Genomic DNA, 22,338 nt, shown 5'->3' with positions numbered 1-22,338 from the left:
AACACAGTAGGTTGGTTGGTAAGGCTGCGTTCACGGGCACACTGAGGCTGCACAGATGGGTACTTATATGCTTTATGTTACTATTGTTAAAGTTGTTAATATTTATTTTTGGAACTTAATTCTGCTTAAAATATTTAACAGTGTAATTTCATGAGATAATTTACAAGGGCGTGTTTAGGGACGGACATAGGGGTGGGGCAGGGGAGGTGTTGGGTGGGGCAACTGGTGGCGAGTAACTCTTAAAGCCTGGGTAGTGGCTCAGGACTTGAGCCCTGCTGTAGATATCTCCTAAACATGCACTGTTTACGGGATATTTACTGTACATGTCACTGGCGCATGCTCTCTGAAGGTACGGCCACCTGGCAACTGCATGCACGGGAGTGACATCATCATGGCCCCAGCCAGTCATACAGTAGGAAGACTGGGTGAAGATGAAAGCTTCTGCAGCGATGACAGCGCGCCACTGGAAGGCTTTGTTTTCAGGTAAGTTTAACATAATGTGCAACTATGCAATGCAAACTAGTACATTATGACATTACCTTTCAGGTTAGAAAGAAAAAAAATAACACCCAGTGGTTTACTACCACTTTCATTTTTTTGAATAACCAACATGTCATACTGACCTGCTCTGTGCAATAGTTTTGCACAGAGTAACCCTAAACCTCCTCTTCTGGGGTCCCCCCAGTTTTTGCATGCGGTAAGTGCAGAGGGTGTAAAGTGAACAAATTTGATATGAAAATCTCGACCCCCCCCCCCCCTGCATTGCTCGGAGCCGGCCATGCAAGCACCGCTCAGCCAATCTTCACTGCTCTCCCCTTCTCTTCTTCTGGCTGTCAGTGGAAGATCTCGACCCCCCCTCCCTCGGCATTGCTCGGAGCCGGCCATGCAAGCACCGCTCAGCCAATCTTCACTGCTCTCCCCTTCTCTTCTTCTGGCTGTCAGTGGAAGATCTCGACCCCCCCTCCCTCGGCATTGCTCGGAGCCGGCCATGCAAGCACCGCTCAGCCAATCTTCACTGCTCTCCCCTTCTCTTCTTCTGGCTGTCAGTGGAAGATCTCGACCCCCCCTCCCTCGGCATTGCTCGGAGCCGGCCATGCAAGCACCGCTCAGCCAATCTTCACTGCTCTCCCCTTCTCTTCTTCTGGCTGTCAGTGGAAGATCTCGACCCCCCTCCCTCTGCATTGCTCGGAGCCGGCCATGCAAGCGCCGCTCAGCCAATCTTCACTGCTCTCCCCTTCTCTTCTTCTGGCTGTCAGTGGAAGATCTCGACCCCCCCTCCCTCTGCATTGCTCGGAGCCGGCCATGCAAGCGCCGCTCAGCCAATCTTCACTGCTCTCCCCTTCTCTTCTTCTGGCTGTCAGTGGAAGATCTCGACCCCCCCTCCCTCTGCATTGCTCGGAGCCGGCCATGGAAGTGCTGCTCAGCAAATCTTCACTGCTCTCCCCTTCTCTTCTCCTGGCTGTCAGCAGGGGATCTCGCCCCCCCCCCCCCTTCTGTAGTGCTCAGTGCAAGAAAGACAGCTCAGGCAAGTCATGGAAGCGCAGAGCGATGCTATAGGAAGGTGAGACATACACCTTTTGCATTGTATATTGCTGTAGTGTTAAGGATTCTGGCAGTTTACAAGCACATTTGCTATTATTCACACTTGGCACATTGCATGACAAGCCCTACCCTGAAAATAAGTCCTAATGTGTTATTGGTGGCCAAAATTAATATAAGACCCAGGCTTATTTTTGGGGAAACACGGTATTATAATGCATACTGTGAATGTTTCTGACATTTGTGCAATAAATGTTTTATAAATAGACCCCTAAGTGTACTTTGATTTATATAATGTATACCTTTGATCAGCAGTACAAAATTCAAAGTAATCATGTGCAGGCAAAGGATGCAGTTGCTCTTCTAGTTGTTCTTTACTGATGCTGGGAGGAAGGCGACGAATTACCACCTACATGAAATAACAAAATACCATAAAAATACAGGGTTGACAATAACGTAAAGAGATGTTAAGCTCAACAAAAGATACTGAAATAATAAGAATTGTATTTTTTATTTAAAGATAATCAGACACATTTTTTATGTAAGTATATTAAGTGCTAAATTTTAGTAAATTCAGTTTAACTTACTCTGTCTGAGGATGACTCTACACCAGGAAGATTCGAGGTCTGCAATTTCTGCACAATCTCCTTTAGCCCTGGTTCACACTGGGTACAATTTGGTACGATTTGAGATGCGATTTGACATGTCAAATCGCATCTCAAATCGGCGGCATTTGCCGGCAATGGCACTGTCCTAATCGGTGCGACGCCGCATCTGCGGCGCTGCACTGATTTCAAAAAGTAGTTCCTGTACTACTTTTTGCGATTTCGGGCCGCGATTTACATTGAACCCTGCACAGATGTCTCTTAAATCGTGGCCGAAATCGCGGCAAAATCGCAGCCGCAAAAATCGCGATTTTTTACCGCGATTTTAAATTCGCAGCAGTGTGAACCTAGCCTTAGGTTTACAAAAACCATGTAGCAAGAGGGTCTACCTAACCAAGCTTCTGTGTGTGGATGTTGGAGACTTTCCCTCACTGCCGAACTGGGACAGTAAATAAGGGGAAATCTTACAAACAGAGCCCCGAATCGAAGAAAAAACCTGGCAGGGTTTCTAATCCTTTTGCACTCTACCAAAAAATAAAAATAAAAAAATTACTTGGACTTACACTTTATGTAAAAAAATAAAAAAGGAGTAAATATAAATTATTCACAGGTAAGGCCGGCTTTTGTCAAAGGGGCATGTCCGAAACAGGTCTGCTGACCAGCTCCCAATCAGCGCTCTCAGCCAATGGCTGAACCTGCTGACTGGAGTGTTCTGGCGTGGGGGCCACCTCCCTGTCAGGACACAATAGCACAGCAGGGGATATCGCTGTACTAATATCAGATTGTTAGTACAGCAGCTCAAACCTGACCTGTCAGGTTTTTTTTTTGTTCAGCCCGCTGGGTTGAACAAAAAAAAACTAGCAGTGTGTACTAGGCTTTAGGGGGTCTAAAGCTGGCCGTAGATGGATGATTCAGGTTCTCTGGGAAGCAGTGTAGGTGGAAAGAAGTTCCTATGGCGAGGAGGAAGTCCACGCCCAACCAGCCTGGAACGCTCGGGCGGACGTGACGTCACCAGGAGGGGACCAAGTTGCTGGAGACCTTGGATAGAAACTGGCTACGTGCTTGGAGCTGTCTGCTTCTTCTGAAGGCCTCCTCCTCACCTTAGGAACTTCTTTCCACCTACACTGCTTCCCTGGCAGACCATGCAGGAGTAAGGACCCAGGACATCCTGGCAGACAAGCCAGTACACGATAAGCTCATTTTACCTTACCTGTTGTAAGTGTTCTTAACCATTGTATTAAAAAAATTCCCTATGATACTGCACTTAGGTGGCGCTTCCCCCCCCCCCCCCTTCCTTCTTTTTTGAGCAGAGGAAGTTTACTTCCTCTTTAACCCTTCACCTCAAATTTAAATACAGTTTTGTTTAAAAAATACATTTTTTATCGAAACAAGTAGATTGTCATGAGGGACAAGTAGATTAGAACCCCAAATTAGTCCCTTTGACACGTCATTTTTTAAGCGGACCTTCAGTCATTTTTTCATCTTTCCATCTATTAAATCTTCTGCCCTTTTTGTTTTAACTTTGGATAGTAAAACATTTTTTTTTCTGCCAGTAAATACCTTATACAGCCACTTCCTGATTCTTGTCTGGTCATTAGCCTAGGTTTATGACATCATGCACAGCTGTCACTCTCACTCTGGTGACAGTCTGCCAGGAAGGGAGAGGGGACGAGTCATAAGAGGTTCAATGAGAGCTGCAGGTGTGTGTCTGTTTAAATCCAGGAAGTGAACAGGCAGCAGCTTCAGCTGCCCACAGTTAAAATGGCTGCAGCCAGACTCAGTGGAGGGAAATTACTGCAGCATATTTGGCAAGTACAGACTCAGTATATATAAAATAATATGCAAAGTGGTTGGAGGGAAGTTTTAGAATGGCAAAGCTGTTTTTATTACATCTTTAAGACAATTCCACACCCCTGAGCTTTTTTGCAGCCAATTTTTTTTTTAAAGGTACTTTATCAGTTTTCCAGTAAAGGACAAATAATCATTGAACAGCGTATATATCATACAGTTTTAACAGGTCTTTGGTGCGCTTTTGGAAAGCGTGGTTTGAGTGTTTTGTAGGGAACAAAATGCTAATTTATTTTGGCGTTTCGGGTGTTATTAATAATAAATGGTGGTTTTGCCGTGATTTTGGCATGTTCCAGCATCGCTGGCAGAACCTCGTGATTCTAGAACGCTCAGATGTGAACGGGCCTAGCGGCATGATTTCTTCCAGTGTGTATGAGGCCATATTACTGTATATGAAATACCGCTGTCCATGGTGCTGCCTCATGTCTGTCTATGTGAGGAACACACAACAGCAATTGGACACTTACCCCTCCTCACCCACCTGCCTGCACATAAATACTGAAGTGTAATGTGAATGCTCCCCACCCCCAATCCTCAGCTGTACCCACAGCACTCCTCTGTATCACCTACAACACACAGGTCATGTGACCGCCCCGTCCAATCACAGCCTGGTACCCAGTGAGGCTCGGTGTACACGCACGGTGTAGTACACAATGAAAGCGATGATGATTGCCACTTGAACACGGTTACCTCACCTTGCTGAGGGCCGACTTCCTCTCCTCCCGTTGTTTCATGGCGCTTCCTTCCACCTCCCTGCTCTTCCGGTCACTGCTCCGGTTCTCCCGGTTGCCCCTCAGTACGGACGGCGGCGTTTCCCGCTCGCTCCTCATATTCGGGATGCGACCCCTCCTAGTTTGCGACCGGCTGCCCGTTGTGGTGTCTGCTGTTCACACCCAGGCAAAGGGGCCACCGTCTACGCCAGCGACATCCCCATCACCTGCCGAGAACGAGAGATGCTGCGGCTGCTGTCCCGGTGCGCGTCTCCGTGTGACAGGCTTGTGCGCGACCCCGTGTAGTCGCCGGTGCGCGCTCCCTGTGTTGGCCCCCCTGCACACTTCTGTGATAGATGTGAGGTGCACTGATCTGGGGGAGGGGATCTTCAGTACCCCTCACATTCTCTCAATGGAACACCCAAGCGTCACAATCTCTTAGAAGCCTTACTATGTCATTGCAATCGTTTTCTTAAAGTGGAACTTTAACTACTTCAACTCCCCCCCCATGATCAGGCCATTTTTTGCTACTCCAACTGGAAATTGCACGGTCATGCAACACTACACAAAAGCGTATTGCATTTTTTTCCACACAAATAGAGCTATGTTTTGGTGGTATATGATCACCTCTGGGTTTTTAATTTTCTGTTATATAAGCGGAAAAAACACAACTCATTTTTTTAACCTCCCCTCTCAATATTTTCTACATATCCAGTGGCGGCTGGTGTTTTTTTTTGTGGGGGGCAGCAAACAACCACCCCCCCCGATCGGTCGCTTGGCAGGTCCGTTCCCCGCTGTCAGTCAGTCAGTAAGGTCACCCGAACTACCCATTCCCCCCCGCGGGCTGTGTCGGTTGGTTGGTCGGTCAGTCAATCAAAGTCCTTCACTTACCCCATCTAGGTTGTGGATGGGCGGCAGCTTGCGGCTTCCATTGGGTGTTCTCCTCTGCATCTCGGCGGGTTCCACCGCGCGTCTCACTTCTTCTTCTAGGCATCCAATCGTATTGCCTATCCTTTCAGCCAATCAGGTGACGGGTCCCAGGACCCGCTTCCTGATTGGCCAGGAGGAGGATCAGTGTTACAATAGTGAATAGTTGTAACACACCGAGGTGGGCTCGGTTCGCAGTGCTCTGCGCCCCAAGCCCACCCTATTTTAAAGCCTATTAGAGCCTCTGGCTCTAATCACATGCTTCAAACCCCCCCCCCCCATCGGAATCCATGCATCTGGCGTCCTGCATGGGGGCCGGACACATGGATGGAGGGTCAGTGCCCGTGCACCCTTAATGGCCCCTGGACATATCCAATAGAAAAAACAAAATGTAATTTCTTCATAAATGGAGGCCGACGTGTGTTCTGCTATATGTATTTGGTAAAATACAACTAATAAGTGTATATTGATTGGTTTGTGCTAAAGTTATTGGCCCGGATTCAGATACATTGGTGTATCTTTTGGCGGGCGTAACGTATCTCAGATACGTTACGCCGCCGGAAAATAGGGCGCAAGTTCCGTATGCAGAAAGAACTTACGCCCTAAGTTACGGTGGCGTAACGTCTGTGGTCCGGCGTAAGCCAGCCTAATTCAAATGGGGATGATGCGGGCGTGTTTTATTTAAATGAATGGTGTTTGTGAAAGAATCCCAGTGCGCATGCTCGAAATTACGCCGCAAATCACGGGAACGACGTCCATACTTAACATAGGATACCCCTCATATAGCAGGGGTAACTTTACGACGGAAAAAGCCTAACGTAAACGACGTAAAAAAATGCGCCGGGCGGACGTACGTTTCTGAATCGGCGTATCTACCTAATTAGCATATTCATTGCGTAAATATACGGAAGCTCCACCTAGCGGCCAGTGTAAATATGCAGCCTAAGATACGACGGTGTAAGACACTTACGCCGGTCGGACCTTAGGGAAATCTATGCGTAACTGATTCTATGAATCAGTCGCATAGATACAACACAACTCAGAGTTACGACGGCGTATCCGGAGATACGCCGTCGTGTCTCCTTTCTGAATCCGGGCCATAGTGTCTACAAACTATGGTGTATATACTGGAATCTGTGCAGCTATAGACACTATACTGTAATGGCGGTGATCAGTGACTGAGGCGCCATGCACACTGACTTAAAAAATGTTGCTTTTACAGGGGTTTTGTGTTCTACCTATAGAAGCAGTTCAATGTTATCCTATGTGTCCATGCATATTTTGACTAGGGTTGTCCCGATACTAGTATCGGTATCGGGACCGATACTGAGCATTTGCGCGAGTACTTGTACTCGCACAAATCCTCCCGATGCTTCACCTGATACTTTTTTGGGGAATGACGAGCGGGCTGAGAGGGGGCGGAGAGCGGGCAGAGAGCAAGACAGCTTTCATTTCAATAGCTGTGTGTTCCCCGCCGCGTGTCGTCATATATAGCCCCTCCCCCTTGTCCGGGCACTTTGACAGATCACCTGTCCCAGGAGTTGACGAGTGATCTGTCTATCAAAGTGCCCGGACAAGGGGGAGGGGCTATATATGATGACGCGCGGCGGGGAACACACCGCTATTGAAATGAAAGCTGTTTTGTATGATCAACTAGGCGGCAGTGGCGGGAGGGGCTCTCTCTTTGCCTACCCAGGTAGGCCACTGGGGACCTACACAAGGCTGCAATTAGGGACACATGGCTGCATTGACTACACATGGCTGCATTTGGGGACACAAGACTACATTTGGGGACACATGGACACATTTAAAAAAAAGTATCGGTAATCGGTATCGGCGAGTACATAAAAAAGTATTGGTACTTGTACTTGGTCCTAAAAAAGTGGTATCGGGACAACCCTAATTTTGACTTTAACGTTTAGCGGCAGAAAAAAAAAACCTTCTGGTTCACGTTTCTGATTGGAGCTTGGAGGCAGAAAAAACTTCTAAACTCATTTAAACTTTGTACAAAAAATGCTCTCTCTATATGAGCGTTTTTTTACTCACGAGACAACAGACTTTTTTTTTTTAAGCCCAGTGTGCATTGAGCCTTATAGTGGGACTGTGATAGGGTGGCAAGCAATCTGGCACTACCCGAGGGCTTTCACACTGGAGCGGTGCGCTGGCAGGACGTTAAAAAAAGTCCTGCTAGCCACATTTTTGAGGTTCTGTAGGAGCGGTGTATACATCACTCCTAAAGTCAATGGGCAGCACCGGCAAAGCGTCACTGCAGCAGCACTTCGCGGGCGGTTTTAACCCTTTTCCGGCCGCTAGCGGGGGTTAAAAACGCGGCGCAAAAACTATGATAAAGCGAGCATGCGTCGCAATTTTGCGTGTCAGAATTGCTACAGACGATTGGATTTTTTCCATCTGAAAATTTGAGAACCAGCTCTCAATCTTTTGTTGGCGGAAATTTCGACAGCAAAAGTCCGATGGAGCATACACACGGTCAGAATTTCTGTTCAAAAATTCACATCTGACTTTTGCTGTCGGAATTTTCGATCGTGTTTTCCGGGGCATTAGGCTTGATTTACATTTATGCATGTTGCTTTTGAGGTTTCTGCAGTGCTCTTTGCTGTGCTTTCTGCATTTTTTTTTACATTCACTGTATATAGCCGGTTGCTAAGAGTTAGGAAGCTGGCTGTTGCATCCTCAACTGATGACTCATCAGCTGTCAGTAGGGCTCCCCTCTGACAGCTGAATAAAAAAAAAAAAGATTTGCCGGCAAAAAAAAACAGGAAATAATGAAAAAAACTGCATGGGTCCTTTCAGGTCTGGTACGTATTTGGAGGGGACACACCCACGCCAATTTTTTTTTGAAAAACGGTGTGGGGTCCCCCCAGAATCCATACCAGACCCTTATCTGAGCATTTGTGTTTTGTAACACTACACTTTATTTTTCTATTTTGGTGAATGGGTAGGGGTATAATGTACCCCACACTCATTCACATAGGGGGGGCTGGGATCTGGGGGTCCCCTTATTAAAAGGGGCTTCCAGATCGCGATAAGCCCCCTGTTCGCATACCCCCATAACCACCGTCCAGGGTTGTCGGGAAGAGGCCCTTGTCTCCATCAACATGGGAAAAGATGCTTTGGGGTGGAGGGGTTAGAGCCCCCCACACCAAAGCACCTCCCCCACTCGCTTGTCCCCTCCCTTTCCTACCTGCTGGGCGTGTCCCCTCCAAATCCATACCAGGCCCTATGGACCTGGGGGGACCCCACACTGTTTTATTCATAATTGTTTTTTTCTGCAATTCTTTTTCTTTACATTCAGCTGTCAGCGGGGAGACCCGCTGACAGCTGATGACTCATCAGTTGTTAAGGAGGCAGAGGCAAGCTTCCCGGCCTGATCCTTAGCAACTGGCTATATACAGTGAATGTAAAGCAAAAAGACACAATATGCAAATCATGGCAAAATTGCAGTAAAAACTCACTACTTGCGTTTTGAATGCAGGTCCATTGAAGTCTATTACATCCAGAATGGGATGGGTCCAAGACCCTTTCCATAAAGGCAGAGGCACAATAATGCATTTATGTGAAAGTGTTCCATAGAAACCGATGTTAAAAAATTATTTCCTGCGTTCCTGCAAAAAGCATGAAAAAACGCATTGGTGTGAATGGATCCTTAGGCCTTGACTATTTCTTTTCAGTGGCCAGTTATCCAAGTAATGGTAAAATCCAGGAGCACTGTGAGCATTTCACTGTCTTCATTGGCAGCATACACATTCTAAAAACATTTAAAATCTATCCGGCCAATGACTGATTATGGTGAAGTTTGCATGCTTTCCATGCATTAGAGTGTGCGCCCGAAAGCTCAAACACACGTCATTCTCTGCAGCACTGGACAGTGACTGTTACTATGCCTCAGTTATGAATGAACACAGTGAGTGAGTTCATTTAAAAAAGGAAGGGGACGGCAAATGACATATTGACTAGCCCTTTCCCCACTCTCCATCCTGAAACATCCCCCCCACAGTAGCCGAGGGGAGAGGAGGGAAACCAGCACAGGCGGGGGGGGGGGGGGGGGGGTAAAGTGTTCAGCATGGTAGGAAGCCAGGGCAGTAGGGGGAAAACGGCACCACACGATTAGGGTGTGCCCAAGCACACCTGGCATAACACCTGCACACGCCTATGATGCTTTCTAAGGCCCCTTTTACACTGGGGTGGGAGGTATGGTGGCGGTAAAGTAACGCTATTTTTAGCGGCGATTTACTGCTAATTTCGCTGCTAGCCGGGCGGTTTTACCCCCGCTAGCATCCGAGAAAGGGTTAAAACCGCCTTCAATGTGCATCTGCAGAGGCGCATTGCCGGCAGTATAGCCGCGGTGTCCCATTGATTGCAATGGGCAGGAGCGGTGAAGGAACGGTATACACACCGCTCCAAAGATGTGGCTAGCAGGACTTTTTTTTTCCGTCCGGCCTGCGCACCGCTCCAGTGTGAAAGCCCTTGGGGCTTTCACACTGGAGAGACAGCAGCCACTGTTTCAGGTCGGTTTGCAGACACTTTTTTTAGCACAATAGCGCCTCCAAACCGCCCCAGTGTGAAATTGGTCTAAAGGTTTTTGGATAGCTCACCTCTTGGTACATATTGGTTTAATTTCTTAGGAATATCCGGTCTTTAACCCCATAATAAAGGGGTACAATTTCTACTACGGAAAATCATTTAGTTTATTCTCATTGTTTAACTCCAATGGACTATTAGCCTTTTTGTGGCTTTACTTTAGCTTTTTCTTAACAATATCTCACCCTGTTACCCCTACCAACACTGTGCAGCATTTAATCTCTTCAAGTAGCAGCTGGCTAGCCATTTCTTGGTTCGTAGATTGGTCCAGAGTCACTTGCTGAACCATGGGATCTGAATTTGGTCCTTTCAGCACTTTACAAGCTTCTCTTTAAACCTATGGGGAATATTCCTCCGTTGACGCCAGTTCATAAGGTGGCTTTCCCTATAGCGATTACCCAGGTATCACTGTTACATAGGTAGTCAAGATGAATGTCCATCGTGTTCAACCAAAAAGTTGTCTGATAGCCTGCAAACAAATTATAAATGTACCACGTTAGAAACCAGAGGGTTTGGTTGCACACATTTGTGGATATATATGGAATCCGCACTGCTTTGCCAAGGCTCCTCTCCATAGTGTTGTCCTAACTATATTTGAGTCTCCAAGTTGGAGAAAATATAGAAGTGGATAAATTAAGGGCGGGTATACCTGGAGGGAGACCACCCCTCCCTAAATGCACAGGGACACGGCTGGTAAGTGTACTGGAAAATCTTTTATTTGTGATGTGCAAGGTCATTCCATACATACTTCAATAAATGGGGGTGGTTCCCATTTTTTTTATAGCTTGCCTATGAAGGAGGCAGTGGCTTAGGAAAGTCAGTCTGCCACAGGAACTGCTGTTACTGGCAGGATCACAAGGTAAACAACTTTGCAACAAGTACGCAGATTGACAAAAATATAGTGATGACATGGAAAACTGAATATTGGGTTAAATACAGTAAAAAAAAACATTGCATCAATTGGTTCAAAAATATAATTTTATTACAACTGGCAGAAGTACCCTTTGGGTCTGTCAGAAATACTTCTGAGCACAGCCACTGTTTGAAATAAGCTATGGACTAGTAAATGCGGTACAGCAATATCGCCCTTCTAAGCTCCAGGCACACATGTTAATATAAGCAAATACTAATTTCATTAGCAGGATACATCCAACATTCAAGCATGACCATCTTGTAAAAATGGTATTACATTTCACAAAAGTTTTATTTAACTTTAGGATTTACAGAGGTCATTGTAGACATCCATGAAAAAGGAGTATAATAGCATCAGACATGTACATATAGAATATGAAGTACAGGAGGTCAACAATTGTGGCGAATAGGGATCAGGAGGAAGGGGAGTTTGTGGTCAAAATATGAGGAGATTAAGTTGAGTTAGCAGGGCCACTTAGTGGTGCAATGAACTATGGTAGGTCTTCTTGGAGGGACACCAACTATCACTTTGTGAATGAGGTGGTAAGGTCAGGGGGAAAAGATGGATACTGGATTGTATGGTTTGGGTTAGAGATGAGATTTGGGGAAGGTGAGAGGTTAGAAATACAGTAGAGTATATAAGTAATAAGTAAGGAGTGAAGGAATAGGAATATGAGAGTCCAGAGGTAGCAAGGAGTGGTACATAGTGGTCTGTTTTATGTACAATACATAAGGCTGCCATACTTTCTGGAATTGTTTGTGGGCATCTATGATGGCTGTTTATCATTGTGCAAAGCCCCTAGTAGATCTATCATAATATTTATGCAATTTTTGCCTTTGTCAAAATGTATGGTGTGGATCTTTCAAGTTCTAGCAATGGTCAGTCTGGTGGCCATAAAATATAAGTGCAACGAGGATTTGCTTCACTTGAAAGATGGCCTGAATGGATTTAATGAGAAGGATTTCCCATTTGTTCTTTCAGAATAAACTTTTCATGATAGTGCTGCTTCCAGTTCATTCTTTCAAAATATGATCAGGTTAATATAAAAGTAACATCCCCAAAAATCAGATTGCTCCCTCAATGCCCTTACAACTTTTCCTGGTTTAATCTAATTTCCTTCCTCACCCTTCACTCCCCTGCACCTTAAAGTGACACTAAAGGTTCACATTTTATTTATTTTTTTAATTACAAACATGTCATACTTACCTCCACTGTGCAGTTCGTTTTGCACAGAGTGGCCCCAATCCTTCTGTTCTGGGGTCCCACGGCGGCTCTTGTGGCTCCTCCCACAATAGATAACCCCCCTGGGAAGCTCTCTCCCGGGGAGATTACCTTGCGGGCACGCTCCTGTGTCATACACTCGGTGGTCCATAGCCGCTGAGTGTATGACTCGGCCCCGCCCCCAGCTTAATTGGATTTGATGGACAGCAGCGGGAGCCAATGGCTGCGCTGCTATCAATCTATCAAATGAAGAGAAGTGGAGAACGACGCGGGATCGCACCCAAGGAAATTCAGGGCCCAGGTAAGTAAAGGGGGGGGAGCGGACAGTGCAAGGTTTTTTCACCTTAATGCATAGGATGCATTAAGGTGAAAAAACACAAATGTTTACAACCCCTTTAAGACCCCTCTGCATTTGAAAATACTATAATATACTGTATTATTTAATCAAAGTAACACCTTTACCTTTGGGGGTTTTGTTTCCCTTTAAAATAACAAAACATATCATACTTACCTGGTCTGTGCAACGGTATTGCACAGAGCAGTCCCAATCCACTCCGCTTTTTGGGTCCCCTGATGGTGCTCCTCCTCTTCAGCTCCAGAGCGAGCCTGCACAAGTGCCCCCATAGACGCAGCTTGGCCCTGTCCCCCTGTGCGCTCGTCACAGATTTGATTGACAGCAGTGGGAGCCAATGGCTCCCACAGCTATCAATCTGTGCAGTAAGGAGGGACAGAGCCGAGAGAGCCACTGCTTCCGTGCACATCGCTGGATCGAGATCAGGGGGGGGGGGGGGGCTTGTGGGGGTAACATGCTGCAGCACAGAAGGTTTTTTACCTTAATGGATAAAATCCATTGAGGTAAAAAAAATCCCTAAGGCTTTACATTCACTTTAACTTCCTACATACAGGACCAGGCTGTATTTTCTAGACAAGAACACATACTTTTCATCCACAAATCCTCAAATGGCACCTCTAAACCTGGAAGTCATCCACTGCTGACATTATATGCTACACTCTCTTAGGGCATCTAATATAATCCACATCTGACACAATCTGCTTATGTGATATGTTTCTGTTCATGCCACTGTGTAAAATGTTTAATAATATACTGTTTATTGATCCGGAACACAAAACACACACAAAAAAAAAAAAAAAATACAATATCAAACAATCTCAGAGACAAACTTTCAAAACCTGGAACATTATGGAAACTTGGCAACGATGCTTACTTCACAAAGTTCATGGTAAGCAGCTTTTTGCAACTAAAAGAACAGTTACATTACTCTAGGGCAGTGATGGCGAACCTTGGCCCCCCAAATGTTTTGGAACTACCTTTTCCATGATGCTCATGCACTCTGCATCGTGGGAAATGTAGTTCCAAAACATCTGGGGTGCCAAGGTTCGCCATCACTGCTCTAGGGCATTGATGGCAAACCTTAAAACCCCAGAAGTTTTGGAACTACATTTTCCATGATGCTCACCTACACTGCAGAGGGCATGCAGTATTTAAAAGTATCCACCAAACATTTGATAAGACTTTTGATGAGAAAGTATCAGTAGGTATTGACAGCAGTATTTACTAAATATTGGAAACTTCTACACACTACAAACAAGGGGTGCAATGATAACCCTAGGCATAGCTTTGTATAGTTTGTTTTTATATTCCATCACACATTTGGGATTGTCCTACTTTCAACAAGCAGATGCCCCTTTCACGCAGGTTTCTGTACAGAGTAGCACGGTCTTCCTTCCGAGAGGAAGATAGCTGGTGCCAAATGTGCCAAGAGTACTTAAAGTAGCTTTAAGGCCGCTTATAAAACATAGGTTTTTTTTTTTCAGGACACTAATATGGCTCAGAACCCCAATGGCACCAACGTACTTCACAGAAAAAGAAGACTGTTGTAGCTGGTAAAATTGATCTTATTGCAACTTTGATGTAATACTGTCTTAAGCCTTCGGGGGCAAACAGACTAACAGATTTGGGCATGTATAGATAATAAACTAGCTATTAAAGCATGGCTGACCAGTAACAATGACTGATCATTGAGTAAATGATTACCAAAAATTAGCCTGGGAAGAATTACTACCATAGTGGCCAGTAGCCCCTCATGGCGTCACATCTGTTCAGAGAATCATCTGCACAGAGTGAGCAAGAAGCTGGCACCAAGGAAAGTGAATAAGAAACTTTTGTATGACCCATTGCACAAGTATTTCTTAATCCTGCAAGCTTGGATGTGATTAGCAGTGTTCCAGGTATAGAAAGATGCCTTGTGAGAGTTGTGGGGAGAATGAATATAACCTAGCCTAGAGAGTAGACTATATTTTCCTCCATCTGCCACTCATCACCTTACCTCTCCCCCCTCCTTTTCTTTCCCTCTTCAGAATTAATGTACCGTATTTATCGGGGTATAGCGCGCACCCCTAAAGTTGCCCCCATTCCTGTGGGAAAAAAAAAGAGTTTTTTGTACTTACAGTTTTGGTGTCTTGCGCGGCGTCCATTGGCGAATCCGGTGTCCGTCTGTGGCTTCGGGTGTCCTCTTCGTCGGGTCCGGCGTCCTCCCCGCTCGTTTCCCGCGCCAAGTTTTGAATACTGCGCCAGCATATACCGAGCGCAGTACACTCGGGCAGGCTCGGCAACTGTCGCGCTCACGTCCTGTACGTCCAGGACGTGACCGCGGAAGAAGCCGAGACTGGCCGACTATACCCGAGTGTACTGCGCTCGGTATATGTCGGCGCAGTATTCAAAACTCGGCGCGGGAAAGCGGGTATCGGCGTATATCGCGCACCCACGATTTTGCCCTGATTTTCAGGGCAAAAAAGTGCGCGATATATGCCGATAAATACGGTATATGCCTATTGATTATTTCTAGTGGATCAGAGATTATTTAGCCAGCACATTTGGCTAATTCTGCAAGCAATAGTACCACTGATCTAAACGATATATTCATTACCCTTAACACTACAAACTTATCTTATAAAGTAAAGTTTGTGGCACAGCTTATGAAAAATGCGGGATGGTGGAGAACATTTTATATAAAGCAGGAGAAATGAAGATGGAAAAAAAAAAAAAACGCAACACACTGTGCCCTTGTTCCTGTGATACATTTAATATGTAAAAAGTTTTAATAAAAAAATCCTATCTTTCAATTTCAGTCTTTATTGCAGACATTCAAAACATTTGGTGCAACATGTACATTTCAGAAAAAAAAAAAGCAGTTTCACATTATCACCTGGGGTGGTCTGTGGACAGAAAACACCCTTTTCAAGTCCTATTTAAAAAGTTGTTTTTGCACATGCAATTTGTATCTGACATGTGACCATGTATCACAATTATTATAATAATGTCCACAGTAGAATGTTAAAAAAAAAGAAACACACGCACAATAGGTGAATTCATTTTACAATTAACAGTAAAAATGTAAAACCCCTGGAGAGTAACATGCCTTTCACAAAGTCCAGACAGACATGTACACAGTTCATCAGCAACAGAATACAAGTGCCTCTGTGGGGAAGCAAGGGGCTCATTCCCAGTTTTGGCAGGAAGTGGTGTGTCTTCACATAAAACATCTATATTTCAGGGTGATAGAATAAGTCCTAGTAAGAACAAAGTAAACCTCATGTACTATGATCGGACATTGACGTTTCTAGCATCATATCACTCTCATTCATCTCTATTTCAAGAGCTTCTTCAACTGCAGACCTGGCATCAGACGATTTAGGCAGAAGATTAGTAGACTCTAAGGCCATTATGCCACTTACGTCAAAGGTCTTTTCCATGTCAACCTCCCATGGCGAAGAAATTATGTTCTTCAAAGTTTTCATTGTGTGCACATCAAAGTCATAACATCTTAACTTGTCCTTGATCTCTGTTCCTATAAAATAGAACACAAGCTATATTTGTTAAAAAAAAAAACAAATGCAAGATTTACACATCCCCACTTTAAATGGCCGCTGAAAATAGTCCATGAAAAAAAGGTTATACTATTTAAAGCCGAAGTCCAGTTTGGGCAAAAAATAAAATACTCTTGCTGGTGTAGTTAAAAATAAAAAAGTTACCAAACTCGCTCAATTTGCTCATGTTGAACAATAGGTTTAATGTACCATTGTTTTGCATCTTCGTCAATAAAATTTGTTAAAAAAAGAAAAAAAAGCTTGAGCTGAAGTACTCGCCTTCAATCTGGAGCGGTTCCTAGCAGTACCCTAGTCCCTTGGTCATCAACCCAGGAAGAGGAAATTACTGTGAATGTAGGGTGTCAATATTCCCTCCTCCCCAAGTAGACATGACCATGGCACCCCTGCATTCACTGTAACATGATGCAGAGGGTAATGTTGACACCACGTCAAATGCATAGTCGAGAAAAGCCTACCGCTAGAGAAAATTTGTAAAGAAAGAGGACCCAGTGCATCATGCGATAGGCCAGAAAACATTGAAAAACAAGGTAAGTATAGTAAGAAAAATCGTACACACTGAGCAGAGTCACTTGTTTGGGAGACATGGAGTTGGGCTTTAAAAGAGACCCCGCCCCCCAATATCAAACAAACCTAGGTGGATGCAGCATCGGTTCCCCGCTGGCACGAAGGCTGAGAACTGAGCGATCAAAGACTGCTGATCACTCAGGGAGCTGGTAACTATTCAGCTCATCTCAAGGATGGAGATGAGCTGGATACACCGATTGAAAACATATGCAAACAGACGTTAATGCGTTTATTAATAATGCTTAAAGTTCTTTCCCCGCTTGGGGTACTGAAGGCCTACAGTTTTTATTATGTTTATATGTTTTTACGTTTTTTATGTAAACCCACGGTGACGTGTAGCATCTGCTGTTGAAAAGCACATATATATATATATATTTTTGCATCGATATACATTATGCACTTTGCACTTTATGGTAAAATTATTTACTTTGAATTAGATGGAGTTTATCACTTCATTTCCCAATTTTTTCACATGATTTATATCTGTATAAACATATAAATCTTTCACATTTATTCTCAGGCGACATTGTCTGACTTCAGATATGTCATCTGTTTGTAAAAAATATTATTTATTTTTCTTTTCTTTTTATAGTACACTAAATCTTCTACTATGTAGAGAGTCTAAGATTCCTACATCTAGTTATCTATTTAAGAATATTATTTGAAGTTTGGCATCGGCGTGACCGATGACCTCTAGTTATAAGGCCTCTTGGATTAACAGCTATTAATATCGAGTAGGCCTTAGTCACACACACGTAATTTAATTTAAAATCTGGTGAAGTTTTGTAATCATCCACTAGATGTCACTCTAAAGGAATCCAATAGGGTAATGTTCTTTGATAGTAACTAACTTCCTGGTTGGATTGTCACATAGGTTTTCACTGTTTTAATTTGAATATTAATCGAAAGGTCTTGGTTACCCACCAATCATGTATGTGCGGCAGTGTCTGTCCGCCATACACTAAGAGCGGTGGGTGTCTTAGTACTTTTTCTTGTTTAATATAAATTCGAATGCTTTGGATATTACACTACAGTCGGGACTGGCATTTTTGCCCTCGACCAAGATGGCGTCCACAGCATCTTGCTCACACCTCATGGCGAGGTCTGAGCGTATAAGAGGGATGAGTCACCGTTACGCCCTATCCCATTGACAACGTCCAATGACGAAACGCGTCTGGGAGGACGTGCGGTGACGTCATCGCGTTCTGGAGGAAGGGCTCCGCTCCATCTGTTCGCCGGCCGGCAACAACTAAATTTTAAATGCTCGTTTTGTACTTCAACAATGTGAGTACCTGTCTTTATACTTTGTGGTTTTAATAAATTCTTCCCTGGCGGAATTACACTATGTCCTGTTATTTCTATATATATGATCGTATGGTGGTGTGCCGTTACGTCTGCGGGAACAAGTGGTAGATTCGTATTCAGGGAGTGGGCTGTCTCCCCAAAAGCCGCGGCTAGGTTATAGTCGACTGCTCTCTATTTTAGTGTATCTGATAAGCGGCTTGAGATTATGGTGGTGGGCTCTCACTGAAGATTGAAGTTATTCACGGTGGTGATAGAAGTTTAATGTGTAACAGCCCTGTGGAATAGCGTGAAGGATATTGACTTTCTCTCCCCACCAACAGAGTCCCTATCGAGGAATTACATCAAAATAAATATATGGACTATTGTTTACACTGAGTCCGGGTTTAATGCGCAGCTTTAACCCCCCTTTTTTCTTATAATTTTTTCCAGTGCTTCTGCACAAAAGCTGCTGCCTCCCCATTGCCTCTGAGTTGGGGTGATTTTTGGTCATCACCAACTACCTATTTCTGTGACAAGCGCAATTTTTTCTGTTTTATTTCTAACTGTTACTCTCGTCTTTTAAAACAACATGTGGAACAGAAAACATCCATTTCTACTGTCTCAAAAGGCGATTGGAATATGAAATTTTTGTTTATAATGATCATTTAAAGGGAATTTATATCTACAATTTTTATAAATACGGTATAAAAATAAATTCAAGAGAGACCAAACTTTAAACATTTATGGAAGATGGGGAGTGGTATTATAATCTGCATAAACCTACTTAAGTGCAGTAACAAGGGTTCACATAGCATTTTGCTTCCAGGAAGCAGGAATGTAGTGCAGTAGCTGTGCACTGGAACACCAACATTAGCAGATCTTTTAGCCAGATTGAATATAGGCTAAAAGCCTGTCCAACCTATACTAAACTATTTAAAAAACAAACAAATGTATATAAAAACCTTACCAATATATGCTTCAGAGTCTCCAATATACATTTCAATGCAATGTCCAAGCATTGTAACAGAAAATGTATCATCTCTTCTTAGACCTAAAGCCTTAAAACACAAGAAAAACATAATACGTCAAGCAAAAATCATTAAAAAAAAAAAAGATTCTATTTAAAGCATCAAGAGATATGAAAATGTTGGTTTACCTGTAAAATCCCTTTGTTGGAGTACATTACAGGATACAGAGGAGTTAATATGTGAGACTACTTGGATTATGTTGCCACCGTCAGGTGAATGGACAATGCAGACCGAACACCTCCCAGCGCCGCTAAATCTCAGTTTTGTAGCAAGCAATGAGGAACAGACAAAAGTGGAAGGATCTCTGTCCTGCGATATACTCCAAGAAATAGATTTTTCAGGTACCAACCAAAAATCCCAATTTCCTAAAAATTGTATAATACAGGACACAGGAGTAAAAGTCAAATTCCAAATAAGCATAAATCTACTCCCACCCCATTCTGATGCCGCGTACACACGATCATTTTTCGGGTTGTAAAAAACTATGTTTTTTAAAAATGTCATTTAAAACGATCGTGTGTGGGCTTCAGAGAATTTTTCGGGTTCTGAAAAAAAAAAAAATCGAACATGCACCATTTTTTCACAACGTTTAAAACTATGTCGTTTTTCGGGTTGTAAAAAATGGTTGTGTGTGGGCTTTAACGATGTGAAAAACCCACGCATGCTCAGAAGCAAGTTATGAGACGGGAGCGCTTGTTCTGGTAAAACTACCGTTCATAATGGAGTAAGCACATTCATCACGCTGTAACAGACAAAAAAAGCGTGAATCGTCTTTTACTAACACGAAATTAGCAAAAGCAGCCCCAAGGGTGGCGTCATCCGCATGGAACTTCCCCTTTATAGTGCCGTCGTATGTGTTGTACGTCGCCACGCTTTGCTAGAGCATTTTATTTCACTATCGTGTGTAGGCAACGTCGTTTTAATGATGAAGTTGAAAAAAACGTTGTTTTATCTAGAGGCTGAAAAACGTAGTTTTTTACAACCCGAAAAATTATCGTGTGTACGCGGCATAAGACTATTCTTTCTATCCTAAAAAAAAGGGATGTCTATACTTACCCAATATAAAGCAGCTCCGTTCCGGGCACATGATCAGGTCCCAACCCCAACCTCAGTGTGGTGAAGGGACGGCTAACAACGAATGCCCCATAGTAAGCCTATGGGTGACATCAGCACTCTGCAGCCAATGTCGCTGTCTCTCCTCTACACTGAAGCGGTCTCAGAATAGCTAGGTATACTGTACACATCTTTTCTTTTACAGCATAGATAGAATAATTTCAGCATGAAGATGGGAGCATATTTTGACTAGAATTCCACTTTAATATTAATGACTACTTGGGATGTTCCAAAGCTCTGAACACAAGATGCCGGCAACACAGTAACAGGGCCAACACGTTCAAAAACCCAACAGAACATAAAAACCCAAAACAGAATCTGACTGTCTCAATGAAGCCATGGTCCTCAGATCAACTCGAATAGCTCAAACATCATCCAAAGTGTGATGTACCTTCTCTTTAGGATGCTAAGGGCTAGGACAAAAAGATGCCAACACAATATCCTGATTTGAATGGAATGAAGAAATAACCCTAAATAATAGAGGACCCAGCACCACATTATTCTATTGAAGAACCAGAAGAGGGTTCCCTGCAGTAAAACCCAACTTTAAGACCCCAAGAGCCAAGGTAATGACAACCGAAAAGACCATCTTGTATGCAAGGAAAGACTAGGGATAGTCTTAGAGAGGTTTAAGGGGAGAATACTGTGAAACAGAGAAGTCCAAGTTAAGGGTCTACTGGGACAAGAGACCCACACAGGTGGAAAAATACTTACGATACCCTACACAAAGGCTTTAAAAAAAAAATTATGGGTTTTAATTTTTTTTTGGATTCATACATACCTCGGTGGATGGAGCATTAAACCGATGCTGCATCTGTCCCTCGCCGTCTCTGCACTGAGAACCAACGGCTCGCTGAGACTGCCATCAAGCAAGGCAGCTGGCGGATCCAGACCTGGAAGTCGAATAACGCTCTGCCTCAACTGATGGCAACAACGTCAGCGGAGAGCGGACTTCAGACCGCTCTCCGCTGAAAACGAGTCACAGGAGTGCAAAACGAATTGCACTTCTGTGACCCAGACAAGAAGCCAAGCCTAAAAAGCTCAGGCTGGACTTCTCCTTTAACCAATAAATTAAATGCAATAGGTCGCTGAGACAGAACAACCTAGGCCAAGATGTTTCCCTTGATAGTACTTAAAGCACACCAGTTGAGGAAAGTCTTGTATACAATGGTACATCATAAACCTTGGAGGTTGACTTCCTAGCCTGGAGGTGGTTAGGAGGAACAGTCAGAAACTATGCCTCAGGACTTGGGCCATTTAGGTAGTATCAGAATCCCCAGAATGCCCTCCTCCTTTATCCTTTCAATAGGCGAGGAAGAAGCTGCATTGAAGAGACGGTAAAGATCAGAGGAAGACAATCCAAAGGAGTCACCAGGGCATCTACTGCAAATACTTGATAATTCCTCGTACAAGACACAAATTTGTCCAGTTTGATATTAGCCCCCCCCCCCCCCTTCTTCCCCACAGCAGATAAATCTCAGCCAACACTTTGGTTAAAGAGCCCATTCCCCTGAATTCAGCTATTGTTGCCTGCCTATTTTCCACATCGAGAATTTGCATGGCGGACATGGCCAGAACCTGTTCTGCCAAAGGCAGGACCGGGTCCACTTCTTCCTAAGTAGAATGACTTCTTGTCCCTCCCTTGATGGTTAATGTATGCTCCAGCCATGACATTGTCTAGCTGAAGCCCCAAATGTTGATAATTTATTAAAGTAGAGTCAGAAAAATTGCCTGAAGTTCCAAGATGATGATAGGCAACTCCTGCTCCCCTGAAGGCCAAGTTTCCTGAAAGTAGAGGTTCTTGAGAACATCTCTCCCCAGCCCAAACAGGCTAGCAACTGTCGTCAAGACCTTCCAAGTCACAGGATGAAAGGCTTTACTGGTATCCAACATCTGCATGGATATCCACCAGTCCAACGTCAACATTGTCTTTGTAGTCAGATGCATCGATAGATCCAAGGACTTCCGACATCTGTGCAGTACAGACAGGATATTGAGCTGCAGAGATCTGGAGTGAAACTGGGCATCGGGGACCGCAATGAAGGCAGCTAGCATTTTCCCCCCCAGCATCCGCATTC

The 22,338-nt window shown here is 44.2% G+C and overlaps 2 protein-coding genes across 4 annotated transcripts in view; both read right to left on the bottom strand.

Moving 5' to 3' along the window:
• UPF3A (UPF3A regulator of nonsense mediated mRNA decay) overlaps window positions 1–5,013 on the bottom strand; it is a 50,538-nt gene extending 45,525 nt beyond the window's left edge. For 2 of the 3 annotated variants that reach the window (XM_040336379.1, XM_040336377.1), the window contains exons 1-2: window positions 4,688–5,013; window positions 1,842–1,948 (exon numbers count right to left, since the gene is read on the bottom strand). In XM_040336379.1, the coding sequence (XP_040192313.1) occupies window positions 1,842–1,948; window positions 4,688–4,822 (242 nt within the window). In that variant the 5' untranslated portion in view covers window positions 4,823–5,013. The remainder of the gene's footprint in view (window positions 1–1,841; window positions 1,949–4,687) is intronic. The other variant, XM_040336378.1, reaches the window with a different exon arrangement.
• A 10,432-nt stretch (window positions 5,014–15,445) lies between these two features.
• Window positions 15,446–22,338, bottom strand: part of CDC16 (cell division cycle 16) — a 47,362-nt gene continuing 40,469 nt past the window's right edge. Inside the window, exons 17-18 of the mRNA XM_040336376.1 lie at window positions 19,087–19,177; window positions 15,446–16,231 (exon numbers count right to left, since the gene is read on the bottom strand). Coding sequence (XP_040192310.1) covers window positions 15,975–16,231; window positions 19,087–19,177 — 348 coding nt within the window. The 3' untranslated portion in view covers window positions 15,446–15,974. The remainder of the gene's footprint in view (window positions 16,232–19,086; window positions 19,178–22,338) is intronic.

This window comes from Rana temporaria, chromosome 2 (assembly GCF_905171775.1).
Source record: "Rana temporaria chromosome 2, aRanTem1.1, whole genome shotgun sequence".
NCBI classification, from domain to species: Eukaryota; Metazoa; Chordata; class Amphibia; order Anura; family Ranidae; genus Rana; species Rana temporaria.
The sequence above is the reverse complement of the archived record's forward strand: the minus strand, read 5'-3'. Positions and strand labels throughout refer to the sequence as shown.